The following is a 19,356-nucleotide window of genomic DNA, read 5'->3' as shown; positions in this document are numbered from 1 at the left end:
CTTACTAACTTGAAGTTCAAATGGCTGTTTCAATAAGCCCTTAGTCAAAACATCTGCAACTTGCTGCGTGGTTGGTACAAACGGAGTGCAAATTATTCATTCTTCAAGTTTCTCCTTTATAAAGTGTCTGTCAATCTCAACATGTTTAGTCCTGTCATGTAGAACCGGATTATGAGCAATGCTGATAGCTGCCTTGTTATCATAATACAATTTCATAGGAAAACTCACTGGTCTCTTAAGATCTGCTAGCACCCTCTTTAGCCAAAGAATCTCACACACTCCTTGAGCCATTGATCTGAATTCAGCCTCAACACTGCTTCTAGCAACTACACTTTGCTTCTTGCTTCTCCAAGTAACTAAATTGCCCCAAAGAAATGTGCAGTACCCCGAAGTTGACCTTCTATCAGTGATTGAGCCTGCCCAATCCGCATCTATATACACTTCAACCCCTCTCTTCTCATTTTTCTTGAAGGGTCCTTTTCCTGGTGTGCCTTTTAGATACTTAAGAATTCGATACACAGCTTCAAGATGTTCTTCGTACGGGGAGTGCATAAATTGACTCACCATGCTCACAGCGAAGGCAATGTCAGGACGTGTATGTGACAAGTAAATCAATCTTCCTACCAGCCTTTGGTATCTACCTGCATATACTGGAACCCCATCTTTAACTTCTCCGAGTTTAGCCTTAACTTCTATCGGAGTGTCTGAAGGTTTGCATCCACTCATTCCGGTTTCTTTCAAGAGGTCTAGAATATATTTTCGTTGCGAAACCACAATGCCCTTCTTTGATCTAGCCACATCCATTCCAAGAAAGTACCTTAGCTAGCCTAAGTCTTTAATCTCGAATTCCTTGGCTAAGCTTTGCTTAGTTTGCTCATCTCTTCAATATCATCTCTAGTCAAGATTATGCCATCAACATAGACAATCAGAAGTGATACCTTGTCTTCGGTGGATCTTTTTGTGAAAAGAGTATGATCAGATTGTCCTTGACTATATCCTTGACTTTTAACGAACCTTGTGAATCTTTCAAACCAGGCTCTGGAGACTGTTTAAGTCCATATAGAGACTTTTTTAGCTTGCATACCTTAGTTCCAAACTTTTCAGTGAAACCAGGTGGAGGCTCCATATATACTTCTTCTTCCAAGTCTCCATTCAAAAAGGCATTCTTCACATCCAGCCGATTCAGTGGCCAGTCAAGGTTAGCTGCAACAGATAAGAGTACTCGAACTGTATTTAGTTTCGCCACTGGAGAAAAGGTCTCAGAGTAGTCCACTCCATACGTCTGAGTAAAGCCTTTAGCTACTAGGTGAGCCTTATATCTCTCCAAGGATCCATCTGAGTTGTACTTCAGAGTGAACACCCATTTACAACCAACAACTGTCTTTCCATCCGGCAGATCCACTTTCTCCCAAGTAGAATTCTTTTCCAAAGCTCTCATCTCCTCAAAAACAGTTTCTTTCCACTCAAGAACATTTAGAGCCTCCTGGATACTGTTAGGAATGGAAACACTAGACACTTGTGAAATAAAGGCACAATATGAAGGTGAAATATTTTTGTAAGATACAAAATTTGACAAAGGATGTTTTGTACAAGACCTAACACCTTTCCTAAGAGCAATGGGAAGATCAAGCTGACTGGAAGAATTAGAATTACCTGGAGGAATATTTTCAGGTATTTTTGGAGAATTATCATGAATTTCATGATCCACCCTCAGATCAGATTCTTGTTGATGCTGCGGAATAGTGCCTCTCCTTTTCAGTGCTAGATGTTCCCTTGAATATACAAGGCCTTTATACTGTTTCGCACACATCTCTGTTGTTTCAGCTTTTTTATTTTGAGATGACATCACCGAAGGTTGTTCATTTTTAATATTTAATTCATTTGTTTCCATTGATTTTGTATTTTCTGCCTTACTTTCTTTCGGTGACTGGTTGTGAGGAACATCGTTATGGACAAATTCAAACATTAAATCAGAACCAATTAAAAGACCATCTTCACTAGTGTTGCTCTCCCCCCTGAAGATGGGAGTGTCTGTAGTAGGAGGTTCCTTCAAAGAATGTGACATCTATAGTCACAAACATCCTTTTCAAAACTGGATCAAGCATTTGTAACCTCTTTGATTAGTGGGATAGCCTACAAAAATACATTTATGTGCTTTTGGATCAAGTTTTGAACGTTTAGGATCATGGTTATGAACAAAGGCCACACTTTCAAAAATTTTTAAGGGAATGTTTGTCACTAGCCGAGAGTTTGGAAAACAGTCAATGAAAACCTGTATGGGTGTTTTAAAATCCAAAATTCATGTAGGCAGTCTGTTAATCAAATAAGTGGCTGTTAAAACGGCTTCTCCCCAAAGATACTTAGGAACCTTAGTTTGAAAGCTTAGGGCTCTAGCAACTTCAAGGAGATGTTTGTTTTTCCTTTCAGCCACCCCATTTTGTTGAGGTGTATTATTACACGAACTTTGGTGTACAATTCCTTTCTCAGCAAAAAAATTCCCTAACACATTGTTAAAAAATTCCTTTCCATTATCACTGCGAAAAATTTTAATCTGAGTCTGAAATTGTGTTTGAACCATGTTATAGAAAGTTTTAAACACAGTTTCAGCATCTGATTTCTCTTTTAAAAGGAAAACCCAAGTGACCCTAGTATGATCATCAATAAAAGTAATGAACCAACACTTTCCAGAAAGAGTTGTTACTCTAGAAGGACCCCAAACATCACTGTGAATCATGGTAAATGGTTTTGATTTTTTATATGGTTGGGATGGAAAAACAACACGATGATGTTTTGCTAATTCACAAGATTCACACTTAAAACATGAATGATTTTTATTCATGAATAACTTGGGAAATAGATGCTTTAAATATTGAAAGCTAGGATGTCCTAACCAATAATGCCATAACAAAACTTCACTGTCACTAGAAACCGAGATAGAGCTGAAACAAGTCTGTCGGTCTTGCCTTCCAAAGGTTGATCCTTTATAAAAGAGGTAGAGGCCGCCATCCAGTTTAGCACCCTCAATCATCTTCCCCGAGGTTAAATCCTGAAATTCACAACAAGAAGACAAAAAATTAACCCGACAATTATGATCAAGGGTTAGTTTTCTGACAGATAATAGATTGTATGATAGGTTAGGAACATGTAGAACATCTTTAAGGTTTAGAGAAGGAGAAATAGACATAGTTCCTTTCCCAGCAACAGTAGCAAAGGAACCATATGCAATTTTAACCTTTTGATTCCTTGCACATGGTGTATATGAAGAGAAGAATTGTGAAGTGCCGGTCATATGATCAGTGGCACCTGAATCTAATATCCAAGAGCCATTAGATTTGGTACAAGCAATGGCTGCAGTGAAAAAATTACCTGACTGGGCTAGAGAGCAGGATGGGTTAGAGTTTCTTAATGATTGAGATTGAAACATTTTATATAAGTGCTCTATTTGTTCTTTTGTGAAAGGAAGAGACTCTGAGGATGATTGCTGCCCTGGATCCGAATTGCTTACTTGAAGCGCGCGGACATCTCCCCCTGACTTGTTGTCACTGTCTGATTTTTTCTTCCAACCTGCTGGTTTCCCGTGTAGCTTCCAGCAGGTTTCCCGAGTATGCCATAGATTTTTACAATGATCACACCAAGGCCTTTGCTTTCCTCCTCGTTTATCTCCGTCTACGTCTGCACCTTGGGCCACAAGAGCGGACCCTTCATTCTCAGTTTTCGTTTCATTAACATTCTTCAACATCACTTGCCGCCGTGCTTCTTCTCTACGCACTTCTGAAAAAACTTCTCTTATAGTAGGCAAGGGCTTTCGCCCTAAGATACGTCCCCGAACCTCATCGAGTTCTTTATTCAAACCAGCCAAGAAGAGAAAGACCCGACCTCTTTCTATCTTCTTTTTGTACCGAGCACTGTCACTCGGACTTTCCCATTCTTCTTCAAATAAATCCAGCTCCCGCCAAACAACCATCATCTCATTATAATAATCAGTTTCTTCATGCTTACCTTGCTGCATCTTCCACATTTGGGCATTCAGTTCGAACAATTGTGAATGATTGTCCAGATCTGAATAGGTTTCCCTAACAGCTTCCCACACATCACGAGCAGTCGGCAGGAACATGAATGGTTTTCCAACCACAGGATCCATAGAGTTGATCAGCCAGGCAGTAACCATAGAATTTTCAGAACGCCACTGCCTGTACTTTGGATCATCAGTGGCTGGCGGTTTTACTTTGCCATTCAAATAGCCGAGTTTCCCTTTGCCGTCGATCACCAACCGCACGGACTGAGACCACTCAAGATAATTCTTTCCATTCAATTTGTGAATGGTAATCTGAAGAGAATTCTCAGAGAGAGAGATGGCTGTTGATTGAATACCTCCCTTCAAAGATGTCACACCACTAGTAGCATCCGAAGAGGCTGAAACAGAGCCAACCATGGCGGCCTTAAAATTCATGATCGGACCCTAAAGCTCTGATACCATGTGGAAAAATAAAGAGGAAGAGAAGAAGAAATGAAGAGGGAGAGAAGAAGAAATACTTCTGTATTGATAATGTGTTGATAAAACATGTTGAGCATACAACTTAAATAAGAAAAGATAGGAGAGACAAACTCCTAGGATCTCTCTCAATTACTCCTAGAATCTCTCTCAATTAGGGATTGATTAAATCTTTCCCTTAATCCTAGGATATGACTTTCCTAATTTTATTCAAATCTAATCTTTCCTAAATTTATTCAAATCTATAATCAATCAAATCAAATCTTTCTAAATTTGCAGCAAATCATATCTTTCTTAATTTGCCGCAAATCATATCTTGTCAAATTGGTGCAAAGATATCTATCATGCCCAACTTGCTAACTTGAAATTCAAATGGCTATCTCAACAAGCCCTTAGTCAAAACATCTACAACTTGCTGCGTGGTTGGTACAAACGGAGTGCAAATTATTCCTTCTTCAAGTTTCTCCTTTATAAAGTGTCTGTCAATCTCAACATGTTTAGTCCTGTCATGTAGAACCAGATTATGAGCAATGTTGATAGCTGCTTTGTTATCACAATACAATTTCATAGGAAAACTCACTGGTCTCTTAAGATCTACTAGCACCCTCTTTAGCCAAAGAACCTCACACACTCCTTGAGCCATTGATCTGAATTCAGCCTCAACATTGCTTCTAGCAACTACACTTTGCTTCTTGCTTCTCCAAGTAACTAAATTGCCCCAAAGAAATGTGCAGTACCCCGAAATGATGGTTAATTATTTGGATCTGCGGTAGAGGCAGAGCCGGTCGTGGGAACCAAAATGATGGTTCCAGAAGAGGTCGTGGATGTAGCAATATTATATGTCAATTGTGCAACATCCCTGGTCATGGTGTTTGGAAGTGTAGACGTAGGTTTGATATCTCCTATCTTGGTTCAGATCGACAACCTACTCAGAATCCCACACCAGATCCAACTGCTGCTTTTCACGCTGGTTCTTCATCACAGTTTGATTCGGAGAAATGTGCTTTATGTTAAGGCATGTTCAAAGAATATCACATCAGGACAACTGGACACAGAATGTCTCGCAAGAACATGACCATGCAGCTGCAATGATGATGACCTTTTTTCGGGACCATTAAGACTTTAGAATGATATCATTAATTAGATGGAGAAAGAAAATCATTTTGATGGAAACAGTGCGGGTAACCTAGGGCCATCGGGCTTTGGAGGTGTTTTCAGAAATGAGGAGGGCAAAACATATGCAGTTTTTTCAGGCCTAGTTGGTAAAGGGGTTTCCTCAAGGGCTGAGATTTTGGTGGTAATGGAAGGTGTACAAAGGTTCCATGATAATTTATCTTCATTAACCTTATTACTCACAGTGGGGTGTAAATATGCAAATTTAGATGTTCCTTTCTATTCATTGGCCTTTCACTATTTCATTGCTTCCAAGGGTTAAGGGTTTTTTAGCATGGTTTTCAAGGCACCAAGGTGAGGCTAGGTGACAGGGGGGTGCCTAGGCAATGGATTTTTTTTAAGTAAAAAACATATATCCTAGGGTAGTTCCCTAGGTTCCATAACCATATTTCCTTAATAATTATCCATGATTTTCGTAAGAAAAGTATAAACTTCATGTTAAATTATAGAAAATCAACATATTCCAATATATTCATGAGAAGAAAAAGAAGGAAGAAAAGAAAATTTAAAAAATATTGGGCCTGAACCCCCCTTTTTTGTTATAGGAAAAGAAGAAAAAAAGGTGGAAGAATAAGAAGAAGAAGATGTGGAAGAAGAAAATGTGTTGATTAGACAACATTTTAAGTTCTTCCTTACTTATTGGTTCAGCTGTTTAAGTCTTTGAGGGTTCAATACAGCATTTAGCATTTTTTGTGTTGATTTAGTCCTAACAAATAAGAAAATAATAAAAAGAAACTACTATATAAACACACAGAATGACTATTTTAGTTTAATAATGTCTATTTTATAATTATAACCTCAAAAAATTAAGAATATAAAAGTATTTTATAACAAACTGTACAAAACTGCTTGGTGATTAGGCAAGGTGAGCCTCCAAGGGTGCCTTGTTGCCTAGGTGTTACCTTGACAACTATGCTTTTTAGAAACTATAAGCACTAACATTGAGTTGGGATGGAGGTGTTTGTGAACCCAACAAATGATGTTCATGTTAATCGTAGGGTGTTGGAGAGGAGTTTGGTGGTTGATTTGTTAATTCTCATTCAGATGTGGAAGAGGTTAGGGAGTGGGCTGTTGCTGTATGGTGCCCAAGAAAATCTTTGTAGGTAAGGAAACTAAATGTTGGATTCTTCCTCTCTACGTTTGTTAGTGTGGTGGAGGTGAACCTTATTCTGGAGTGAGAACAAAATAATGTGCGACATCCGGATATTAGAATTGGGAGGTGGTTTCCCCTTGTTGGTGCTATCAGAGATGTGGGTTTGTCGAGCTTGGTCTGGATTATAATTTTTGGTATTCCTTTTACATTCTTGGATTTTTCCTACGTTCAAAGCTGTGGGGATGCTTGTGGAAGGTTTAGATTTGTGGAGGCAAAAACGATTTCATGGCAGAACTTGAATGTTGCGCAGATTCTGGTGGAAGTTGCAGAGATCTAGATGGTGCAAACGTTGTTATCTCTCTGCTTTGCTAGGGAGAGGTATGAATTAAGACTTGTCGTTGAAGGGACCTACCCTTTAAGGGGGGTGGATGAATTTGAAGAGTGGAGGGAGTTCAGCTACAAGAGAGCTTAGTGTTCAGACGATGTGAGTGAGAAGCCAAACGGACAGGTAGTGTTCAGAAGATGAGGGTATTTTTGGTATTTTAAGAAAAAGAATGGGGAAGGCTGGATGGATCATGATGAAGTTGGAGCTTGTAAGAAATTGAAGAGTTAGGGATTGTGTGGGGCTCAACTGAAGTAGGCTAGCTTAACTGAAAGGGAGGGTTCGGTTGTTTTAGTGGGTTGCGAAGATGACATGGAGAAAGGGGAGGTGGGACACGTGGACGACCTTAATAAGAAGAAGTTGGTGGATTTTAAAGAGATGATTAAGATTGCCGGGCTCAATGGAGAATCAAGTGGGGCCCAGGTCATGAATGTTGACATTAATGATAGTAGGAAGGCCAATCTGTTTAGGAAGGGTGAAGAGGACAAAAGAAGGCTTCTAGGTTTCAATTGCTCAAAATTTAAAAGGTATGTGACGTCAGGAAGAAGGTGTTTGACTAAGGTAAGAAAGGAATAGGGAGAAAGATGGATTTTGGGGTTTGGGAATTAGGAGGGTAAAGGCTTTCAACGAGGTCCTTTTGGGTAAATGGCTGTGGAGGTTTGGGTTGGAGAAGGAGAGAGGGTCTCTTTGGAGGGGAGTAGTAGCTGACAAATATGGGTTGGTGAGGTTTGGATGGGAATCAAGGGAGGTTTCAAATTCTTATGGGGTGAGTGTATGGAAGGGAATAATGCATTTCAATCAAATGTTTAAATCTTCAGTTAGATTTAAGGTAGGTGATGGGTCAAGGATAAGATTTTTTGGGAGGATGAGTGGTGTGCAGCAGGAAAACTTTGTGTGGTATGCCCGGAGCTGTACAAGTTGACTGAACATCAAATCAAGGTAGCCCATTGCTTTGAACTGAGGGGTGACCAGATTGTATGGTGTCCCAAGTTTAGAAGACCATTGCTGGACCGGGAGGTCGCAGAATGTGTTCAGCTGCTGGAAACACTTCAGAAAGTTGAAGTCTCTCCCTCTTTGAGGGATGGGTTGTGGTGGAAAGAGTCCAGGGATAGGGTGTCTTTCTACATGGCGTTGGTGAAGGATCAGCTGAACTCAGATCAATTGGAGGGGATTTGGGGGAACCCAGTTCCTCCCAGAGTGGAAGCTTTCACTTGGTTAGCTGCTTTGGACAGCATACTTACTGCTGACCCGCTAAATAGCAGAGGGATTTACTTGGCAAATGTCTGCGTATTATGTTGGGAGGGTGAAGAAACTGTCTTTCATCTGTTCTACTCTTGCAAGACAGCAAAGGTCATTTGGAGCTTCTACTTCTCTTTATTTGGGGAGAGTGTTTCCCAGCCAAGCTCTACGGCAGAAGTCTTCTCTTCCTGGCCAAGCTTTAACAGGATCAGGAAATCAAGGATAGTTTGGAGCTGCATTCCTTTTGCGGTGTGCTGGGTTCTTTGGAATGAAAGAAATAGAAAACTATTTGATGACAGATCAAAGAACACTGAAACACTAGTTGCTCTGGTTGGGAAGCTAGTAGCGGATTGGGTTTGGGTGCTACCAGAATTTGATCAAATCAGCAGATCTGAAATTGGGAAGAGTTTTTGGAATGTTCTAGAGATTCAGCTGTTGTAATTTGGATTAATTTATTTTCTTTTTAAGAGTTAGTTGTTGTGTGAGTAGTGGTGATACCTTGTCACCATTTGGATTTTACTCATCTTTTCTGATTTAATGAATTTTCATTTACTCTTCTAAAAAGAGAAGCTGGATTTGGGTGATCACCGAGGATGACAAGAGTGGTAGAAGTCTTCTTTTTTGGGCTCGGTTGTAACTTGAAGTAAGATTTAGGGTGAGAATTAAGAGAGCTTATCTCTCCCAATTTCAATGTTTGATTGTATTCTGATTTGATTTTTAAATAAATCATTACAGTTATTGATTAAAAAAGTCCAATAAAAGGTGAATGTAAAAAATACATTGAAAAACCATTCAAATCTGACCAACTTGCTCTGGTCCAATCAAGCTTTCCTGAGCCTGATTGAGCCTAAGCCTGCCCCAAGTTGTGTTGGGTTAAGCTCGCGTTGGGCCTGAGTTGGTAAACTCAGGATTAACCTCTTGTTGGGGCAGAATTGAAGCCACTGTCTATGTCTTAGGGTTAGCCTGGGTGACCCTCAACCCAACCCAAACCACCCAACTTGCACACTAGTATCTCAATAAGATATATATATATATATATATATATATATATATATATTTTGGTATCTTATTACTACTGAGGAGAGTCAATTGAGAGGAGAATAGATCTACAATATCTTATGGGAGATACCAAGAGATCCTAAGATGTGAAAGTTGTTCCATATCACTATCTTATAAGGACATGAAAGATTAGTTAGTTGACGGTTTAAGCACTTAAAACAAAGAATACATGGTTGCACACATGAGATAAGAGACACCAAGCTTTTTGTCTTCATTGAAGCATCACAAGTGTTGATTATCTCCAGAACAGCTTCCTGGCATAAAGCTTTTATTTTTTATTTTTGTGTAATAGGACCATTCTAGAGAGTTTTGTTTGAAGGCAAGGGGAATTTAGGGGACAAATACAAAATCTTGTAAAAGGAGGAACAAGAAAACTACCTAGGGAGTCTATGGACTAAACTATCTGATCAATACCTATTGGGGAAAGGAAAAATATATAAGAGAATCGAGAAGGGAAACAACCTCATCACTCTCAAATCTATTAAATCCATCCGGATACTCAAGTCTGAAGAAATAATCAAGGGAAGGATAGAATCCACTATAGGATTGCATGGGTATCCATTGTGTGCTTCTCAAAATTGACCTATTGGTGCACTTTTCAATGTTGATAGTTTAACCATGCAATAAAACATATTTGCCTTGATTTTCTTCTAAAATAGTTAGGATTCTGTTTGTGGGTGAAATACCTTTCCTACCATTCTTTTTCTGTTTCACTTTTCCCCTTTTTTGCAAAGTCGTCCATTTCTCCTACATGATTGTCTTGATTTTCCTCTAATATAATCAGTTTGCATTACTAAATACCACATAATGACATAGTGGAATAACAAGAAGAGACAGAATGTGTATCATTATTATATATGATCTTAATCTCGCTGGATGAATTTACAAAAAGGAATGAAATTTAAATATCAACTAAACCTTTTTGAAGAGTAACAAAAAAAAATTATTAATAGAAAATAGATTACAAAAAGGATGACAAGATGGCACCTTGACAAAAATACAACAACTACAAACCAGCAAGAGACATACTATTGGCTGTTACAATTCTAGATTTCAAGTACATTCCAAAAATTTGCTCCCAAATCTGATCTCCTTATCATTTCAAACTCAGGGAGCACCAGAACCAATGAGATGTATATTGGGTTATCAAACTATTATATTTATAGTTCGATTAAATTAACTAATTAACCCCCCCCTCCCACACTGAAAGCCCCTCAGCATCCAGCTACTCCCCGCGACCTTTGCCCCCAGATCTCTTCCTTTAGGTTCATGTTGAAAGTCTCTAACTTTGTTTCCTGGAGAAGGTCAACCTTTGGTTTGAATCTTCTGATTAAGTTCCTGGCCACTGCTCTTCTTTTCTTCTCCCTCAGATCCCTAGTGTTCCAGCTCAAAATCCTCATCCTCAAAACCCTGTCTGACCCCTACAAACAAATAGAGGCCCAATTTCTCGCATATCCTCTCCTATAACCTTCTCCTCTCTCCCTTTTTCATCCTAGCCACTGCTCTTCGATAGGACATCCTCTCTCTTGCTCTTCTCTTTGCTCCTGGCTTTCTTGAACTGTTCAAAGGCTCTTCTTGCAAAATCTTTCCCTCCCTAGAAGATTAAACCCAACAATTTACCCCTTGACACCTCCTTCTTGACTAAAGTATTTAAATCCACACCTCCCTTACATGCCTCTTCCAAAACCCCTTGATCCCCTTCCCTTCTTGTCCCTTCTGTTACTTTATCCTCCCTGTTGTTCCTCCGTAGAGCCACTCCTATTCTCAACTTCTCCTCCCTCTTCCCTTCCAATCCAGTGTTAAGACCCTCTACTCATCTTTTCCTGTTATAGACTAACTTCTTCTTACCACCTCTTCCTGCCTCCTCTACAGCCTTCATCTTCCTATTTTCCACCCCCACTTCACCATCCTGGCCCCCAGATTGTTCCCACTGGGAAAGTCTCAGCCACTGCCTTCTCAACTGGAAGCCCCTCAGACATATCAGTACTAACCTCTCTTTCTAGAGAATCACAATCAGGCCCCACTGCACGTTCTGTGACATCTTCAACAACCACCGGATCTTCCAACACTTCCTCCTGTTGTGATGAGAGTTGCTGCATGCCGATTGTTAGAGGAGATGAGCTAGACAGAGCTAGCGCAGGACTCGACTGGCCACGCCTAACAGGATCTTTGACATCTCCCTTTGGGTGGTGCTGGACTCCCTAGGGGTTTCTTGACAGTCTCCCTCAAGCTTAATAGTTTTCATTTTCACACTATTTTTTTAATGCAGGAATATGTGTCACGTTGATATGATTGTGTCCATTGACTTGTAATGATATGCTGGAATGCTATTACTATTTCCATTTTTTTAGATTATAGTACTGAAAACCAATCAGTGGGAGTTGCAAAAAAGAATACGTAAAAGCAGTAGGTGTCAAAACTTAAATACTTCCTCATCTATATTTCCTTTATTAGCTTTTCCAAGTGCTCTCCTTATTTAGGATAATTGCAACCTTTTTGTATCCCATCATCTGTTTCTCTAGCCCCTTCTTGTTTGCTCATTGCTGTGGTATGTTTAGCAGTTTTTAGTGTCTTTTATTTGCATAAGCAATAGTAAGTATTTATTGTTTAAGCTTATATCCTTTGCTGTCTTTGCTTAGTCTTGTGTATTTTGTTTGTTGTTGTTTTCTATGCTTACTTTGCTTACTTTTCTTTGTGACAAGGCAAGTATTTCTATTAGTTGTCAAAGATTTTAGGAGCGTGTTCAAATATCATACATATAGATCTAGGTCTTACACAAAGGATGCCTACACAAAAGTACATATAGAAAATGGTGTGTAAAACTTTCACAGTAATTGTGCATAAATAAAGGCTCATCACACAAAAGATATGATTGTCTTGCTCCCCTGAATCTCTCTCTCTCTCTCTCTCTCTCTATCTATCTATCTATCTCTCTCTTCTTTCTTTGACTGTCCTATACTTGTGCAGTTGGAAGTTGTCCGCAAGTTGCTGGTAGAAAGCCTGAAAAATGGGGACCGCTTCGAGGCTCTCATATACTCTGCAATCTATCTGAAGGTTGTCTTTTATTGTGTGTATTTGTATCACCACCATCCTTGTGCAAGCCCACTTATTCGTGGTCTTAAAATTAATACTTTGGTTTTCTATCAGTGGATAAACACGGGGCAGATTCCGTGCTTTGAAGATGGAGGTCATCGTCGGCCAAACATGCATGCTGAGATCTCCATGTTCATATTTCGTGAACTGGAAAGAATTTCTTATGGGAAAGATACATCAGCCCAGGTTTTTTCTCAACATATCAAGAATCTGTCAATTTGCTTTTTCTTGCTATGGAAGTGTCTCAGTATGTCATTCCACTGCTTTGAAATTTGGACTTTCAATGGTATTTGACTTATTTTTCCATGTGTATACTGACCTTTTGATTGTATGGGATGTAAAAATGATTCCAATGATCATCTTTTATTTAGATAACTTGGAATCGGAAATTCTAGGTTTGTTCTAGTAGATTTAGTGTTATGAAAGAAATGGAAAGAGTAAGAGAGTAAGAAAGGAAGTAGAGAAGAAAGGAAGAGGATAGAAGAGGGAAAGATTGAAGGGAGGCAACAAGTAATGGGGCATGTGCCTACTCTTCTATTTATATTTTTTCTCATTACACTGAAATTGACATAAGTAGCTGACCCCATATAGTTGGGATCATGGTTTAAACTCTCCCTAATTTCCTTTCACGACATATTTCCATTTCCATGGGTAGCGACACGAAATTTTACCGGAATCAACATATTCTCCAATGAACACTACCAGCACTATGTGGAGTACAATAGATAGTTTCCACAACATATTTCCATTTCCACTTCCATGGGTAGCAGTATGAAAGTTTACTAGAATCAATGTATTCCCTAGTAAACACTACCAACACTGTGTGGAGTACAGGAGATAGTATTATAACATGAGTTGGTGACAACATTGTAAATATGTAGAGTAACAATTTTATTGCTTGCCTAACTTACATGATTACCACTTTGAGCTAGTTCAATGTTCATTTCAAATATGAAGTTAAATATTAGTTTTTGTATGTGTAATTGATTATTTGGTTGACCTATTACAACCATTTACATTTTCTGAGTTTAAATTTTGCTTTAACTCATTCTATCATGAAGCTTTGAATATTGAGGTTTACAAGGCAACTTTAGAACGTGTTCTTTGTCTATAACCTAAGTTTGTTAGTTTTGTTTAATGATTTGGAACAAGATAATAATTTAAAAAAGTATGCCTATGCTTCTTTTATCATTTCATAAAATATAATTCTATATTTTGCATAGTTTACGATGTTTCCACCATGTCTGTAATTTTTACAATATTTCCATACGATATTTCAGACATTTCCGACATGTTTCTTACTTGGGATAAGGCATGGATGATGATGGTGATGATGACACTGAAGTTGGCATAAGTACCTCTTGCCAACACTTCATAAATATAATAAGAATAAAAAACAACCAATAATAAAGAACAAATCATCTTAATACTTCCCTCTCAAACAAAATAAAGCTGAACTTTGATGGCAGCTCCATAGGGGACCTGGGACTGGCAGGCATAGGGGGTGTCTTCAGAAACTCAGAAAACAAAGTGCTGGCTATGTTTTCAGGGCCTATAGGGGTTGGAGATTCAATAAAGGCTGAACTTCAAGCTCTTCTTCAGGGGATTGTACATGCATACATACAAACATGAAGACATGTCGGGCTTGGGTTGGGTGAGGTTGCCCAAGTCCTCTACCTTAACCCAACCCAAAGTTGTTTCTTTTTCTTCTCTTGGGTGACTTCTGGTCACCTTCCTTGAAATCTCTTCTTAGTTGCATATGTACATGCATACATACAAAAATGAAGACATGTTGGGTTTGGGTTGGGTGAGGTTACCCAAGTCCTCTACCCTAACCCAACCCAAATCTAAGTCAGGTTCATATTTTTCAACTCTAAACGTAACCCGAATTTCGACCCTACCCAACCCAACCCAACTTTTTCGTGTTGGGCTTGAGATATCCCAGCCCAAGTTGCAGCTCTAGTAGGACAACTGCTCTGATACCAAACTGATGTAGGGTGGCTGACTAAGGGTGAAATTAGGATGGTATTAATTATCTAGAATGGGGTTTAAGGATGATTTTAGGACTAAATGAAGGGATTGGCTGGGATTGGAAAGGTTTTGGGAAAAATGGCAATTTTCCAGGTAAGAGTCATCAGGTTATGAGTGTTCAAAGGGACTGTAAAGGGGTTCCATAGTTGAGTGTTGAGACTATCCAAGACTCCAAGTTCTATATTCATTTTTTTGCTCTACTTTTTTTGTAAACTTATTCATTTTCAAGTAGATCTGCATTCCTTTTTTAGGCATTCTTTATGTTAGGGTCCTATAAATAGACATTCTATCTTCTTTCTGGTATTTATTTTCTGAATATGGTCAGAATTGTTTCTTAGTTCTTTCTTCTGTCCTTTTCTTCTTCAACCTTCAGTTTTTCTTATTATGTGTTTCTTTTGTTTTTGTATATGTTGTTCAAATTAAAAATCTTTTTCCTTGATACATTTACAGGAAAAACTTGTCATTTCGAAGATTCATCCATGTTTACCATCATTTAAGTCAGAATTCACTGCTTCTGTTCCTCTTACTCGAATAAGAGACATTGCTCATCGGGGCGACATCCCTCATGATCTGAAGGTTTCATCTCATGGAATGCTAGTCAATAGATTGCAATTTTAGTTAAATAGTGTCTGTTGATTTATTTTTTCATATTTTTGCTTAATTCCAGCAAGAAATCAAGCATACTATACAAAATAAGCTTCACCGAAATGCTGGTCCAGAGGATTTGATTGCCACAGAGGCAATGCTTGCTAGAATTACCAGGACCCCTGGGGAGTATAGTGAAGCATTTTTGGAGCAATTCAAGATATTCCATCGTGAGCTCAAAGATTTCTTTAATGCTGGAAGGTGTGCTAAGAGAAATGGTTTTGACCTTTCATTATCACAACAAACTAGAAGCCTAGAAATGTGTGATTATATAGAAATATTATGAACTTTCCATGCTGTCTTTATGTCTTAAGTCAATGAATAAAGGAAAATGGACATGCAGTGGATGTGTATGAACTGTCTGCCAAGCATGGTTTCCAAATATTGCCATTTCTTGTCAGTGTCCAAGTTTTGTGGTATAGTTTTGTATACACTTGATTGCATAGCTTGGATGCCAATGATTTTGAAATTTATTCAACATGATTGCCTGCAACCCTAAAGGAAGCATCCATAGGCAAAGAAGAAAAGGTTTACAAAATTAACAAAGGGAAAAAGTTTGGGAATCCTTTCAATATGATGCTTGGGCTAAATACCTGCATTAAGATGGGAGGAGAAAAGTTTGGAAGAAAAAGAGAGATAAAATTAAACTGAAAAGTGAAAGTATTTTATTATTTGGTTTCCAAGGTGAAAACAGTAAAGTTTCCTAGTCTGCTGGATGTGCTTAAATGCAGTTCCTTGGTTAAAATACAAATACATAATCTCATTGTCCTCTAGTTGTTCCTTGTTTCTCCTGTTTTCATTCTTTATGTTGATTAACAATTATTTAGTTTGTACTGGTTATACAAAATTTGAGCCAACTTATGGATGAAGGAAACTAGGAAATTGTTTGGTTTTGTTAGTTTTCCTTTCTAATTGTAATAGTGGATATTGCAGCCTTGCTGAACAACTTGAATCAATCGGGGAATCTTTGGATGAAAAGGGTCTATCTGCCCTTGGTTTATTTTTGGAGTGCAAGAAGGTAAATGCTGCTTTCCAATGCTATTATGGTTAATTTTATTATTTTAAAAGTCAGCATGCACTTACATACTTTGTTAATGACACTGGTAAGAAAAAGAGCATAGAATTTCATCTTCACCATCAACTTTCCTCCAAAATATTCCTGCCATTCTGTTGGCAATAATACTGATGATTGATTTTTTGTAGTTTTAATGTCTTCTGTATGTTCAGTCTCTTGCAGCATATTTTGTTCTAACAATGGTATTGGATAATAATATGTTAGGAATTGCTTCTTTTGCAGAACCTGGATAGGTTGGATGAATCAACTAATTTTATTAAAAGTGGTGGCATTGATCTATTAATGACAACCTTGAAATCCTTGATGGGTCTAAGAGCAGTAATTGTGAAAGGTCTTGAAAGTGGTCTTCGCAATGATGCCCCTGATGCTGCAATAGCAATGCGTCAAAAAGTAAGGTTTTTCTGATTATTAATAGTAATTTTATTTTATGTTTTATACAATAGATTTTTAAGGAATTGTTTCTGAATAACTTTTATCTGCAGTGGCGTCTTTGTGAGATTGGCCTAGAGGACTATTCTTTTGTTCTTTTAAGCAGGTAATGTTCGTCTAGATACTCACTGAGATTCTTGTCTTCCCCTTGGAGTTAAGGGCTAATTCGGTCTAGCTTCTTGGAAATGTTGCACAGTAAAAAAATCTGCTACAACATTTCAGGGAGGACCTCTTGAGGCCCTTTTTTCTGGTTTTTGCAAAACTTACAGTATTTAGATGTTGCTTCTTTGAAAAGGGACCAACTTTTGCCATCTAAATCACTGGTTATGCTCCCTGAAAATCAGTTGAAACATTTGAAAGACCCTGTGTCAAATTATCCCTTAGAGAATGTAGTTAGTACATATTGTCAATAAAATAAAGTTAATTTGTGCACTTTTTCCTCTTTACTGTATTTGTGTTTTATTATATGCATCTTGGAGAGGATTTTCAATTAAATCTAGGAACTAAAGTGTGAGTTATTTTGCTGATACCGTATTGTTGTTTCTTGATTTTTCAGTTTACCAATATGGTTTGCCATGGTAACAAGTATTTGCTGGTATCTTAACATTTTAGTGCATTTTGTAGTGATTCTAATTGATAAACCAGTAGTACTTTGAGACCCATAAAAAAAAAAATGGTAGTACTTTGAGACTTCTGAGCAAAACTCTAAAATCTGCTGATCTTAGGTTAGTTTTAAGTATGTATTTTTAATCTTGATTACTTCAGATCTCTTTTAAGCTTACAATTATGATACCTATATGGAAAAGAAAATCTCCTAAATATTAATTTGAATTGGTATCAATTAGTATGTTTTCTCTTTAATAAAATGACCTTAACTTATTCCAAAAAAATGGTATTAGCATCACAAAAAATTGATAATATCATGTTAGTAGTTCAGTGAATCGCTTGTCTTGGACAGTGTTTTAAAAGCGCAAGGTGCAAGGCGAGGGTGTGCACCTTTTTGAAGCAAGGCACAAAAATACAAAAAATGCTAAAAAATAAAAAAGTCAAAGAATTCAAAAAAATATTAAACATAATATTAATAAAAAATGTGAACTTAAATATTAAAATAAATGTTTTAAAAAACCTATTATCTAAAATTAAAATAATAAACATAACTTGTAAAGCATATTCAAATGAGAATTTAAAAATTAAATCAAACATATAAAACATTTTCAAGCATGTAAAACCCACAATCTCTTTTTTTCCTCAATTGCATTACTTCAAGTAGCTAATGTGATGTAAAACATATTACATTCCTGATTCTACGAGCCGCCTTTGTGCCATGCCCCTCAAGGCAAGCCCAAACAAGTCCATGTTATGGTCTTAAATTCTTAGTTCTCACACAAAAAATATTGATTTTATAATTTTAATTGCTTTTTATGAAGATATTTTAGTAGGATGAATGAATGAACAACATTAGCAAATAGGGGGTTCTTGAAGCTGCTATGGTACTAGTCTACTAGGTTCAAAAGAAGCAAAAAAGCGTCAAATTTTCAAAAGGTGCACGCCTAGGCGCACCAGGTGTGCACCTTTTGAAAGGGCTGCACCTAGGACCTAGGTGAGGCGCATACCCTAAAATGCGCCTCACCTGTGCACCTAGGCGCGCCTTTTAAATCATTGATCTTGGATTGACTAGAAATAAAGAGTATTGGGTGGTACCATAATGTTTCCTTCCAGTAAGTTCTGGTACTGGTTGGGGTTTTAGAACTGTTCTAAAAGTAACTTAGAAGCTTACAAGGTGAGGGTAAAGAAAATGCATCAATAGTCAACCTTGGAGGTTCATGCTCATAATTTAGGCACATGCATCATACTTGTGTCAATGAAAGATGTTTCAAGAAACTAATGAATGATTGATGTCTCATAATTCTTTGATTTGGCTATTGTCATGGTTTTAAATGTTAGGATTGGAATGCATGTTGATGTTATAAATATGGTATAAAAGGCTATTGCCCAATGTTGGTGTTGTAATTCTGCTTGTATGTGCTGCAAAGGCAGTTTTGTCATTTTACTTTTATGTACTTTTTCCCTATTATAAATAACACTCTAGGCACTGCCAGCCTAGAGTTTTTAGCCTCAAATATTTTTTTCCTTCTCTCTTCCCTTCTCTCTTCTACCTTTTTAATTGATTTCTACTTGGATAATTTGGTATTAGAGCAATTCTATGGGCACTAGAAGCAGTCTGATCGTGGTTTCTCTATTGAACTTACCTTTTTTTGGACTGAAGACTAAAGAAACTCCAATAGACCTGTTCTGAGTCACCTGGACATTTTTTTTCTCTTTTTTTCTTGGTTGTAGCACCAAGAGAAACATTTGTTGTGGCGGCTGAATAGTGTTAAGGGTTGTTTGAAGACTTTCAACCCCACTAGTGGATTGTGTGATCCAGTTGCAGTAAGGTAAACACCTTTTGAGTCTAGTATGGCCATTTTTATTGTTAGTTGAATGTGTTTTGTGCATGTATGGTACTTATGTGGACTTTGTAGTCAGTGTTTAGGAGTTTTCTGATGGCTGCTTTGCTTCAGGGAAGGTGTAGCAGTCGGTCTTTTGTGAAAAGTGATTAAATTGAGGTTGTTGGTGGTGCGACTGAAGTACAGGTCACTTCCTCC

General features: G+C 37.9%; 1 protein-coding gene across 1 annotated transcript in view; it reads left to right on the top strand.

Annotated features, from left to right (window-relative positions):
• The window catches only part of LOC104587978 (chloroplastidic phosphoglucan, water dikinase (ATGWD3)), a 68,136-nt gene that overhangs the window by 2,631 nt on the left and 46,149 nt on the right, over positions 1 to 19,356 (top strand). Inside the window, exons 3-9 of the mRNA XM_010245763.3 lie at positions 12,406 to 12,492; positions 12,586 to 12,717; positions 15,013 to 15,138; positions 15,230 to 15,408; positions 16,141 to 16,225; positions 16,505 to 16,672; positions 16,765 to 16,817. Coding sequence (XP_010244065.1) covers positions 12,406 to 12,492; positions 12,586 to 12,717; positions 15,013 to 15,138; positions 15,230 to 15,408; positions 16,141 to 16,225; positions 16,505 to 16,672; positions 16,765 to 16,817 — 830 coding nt within the window. The remainder of the gene's footprint in view (positions 1 to 12,405; positions 12,493 to 12,585; positions 12,718 to 15,012; positions 15,139 to 15,229; positions 15,409 to 16,140; positions 16,226 to 16,504; positions 16,673 to 16,764; positions 16,818 to 19,356) is intronic.

The sequence above is a fragment of the Nelumbo nucifera genome, chromosome 1 (assembly GCF_055504915.1).
Source record: "Nelumbo nucifera cultivar China Antique chromosome 1, China Antique-T2T, whole genome shotgun sequence".
Classification (NCBI taxonomy): domain Eukaryota; kingdom Viridiplantae; phylum Streptophyta; class Magnoliopsida; order Proteales; family Nelumbonaceae; genus Nelumbo; species Nelumbo nucifera.
Note: the sequence above shows the minus strand (reverse complement) of the source record. Positions and strands in the feature narration are given on the sequence as shown.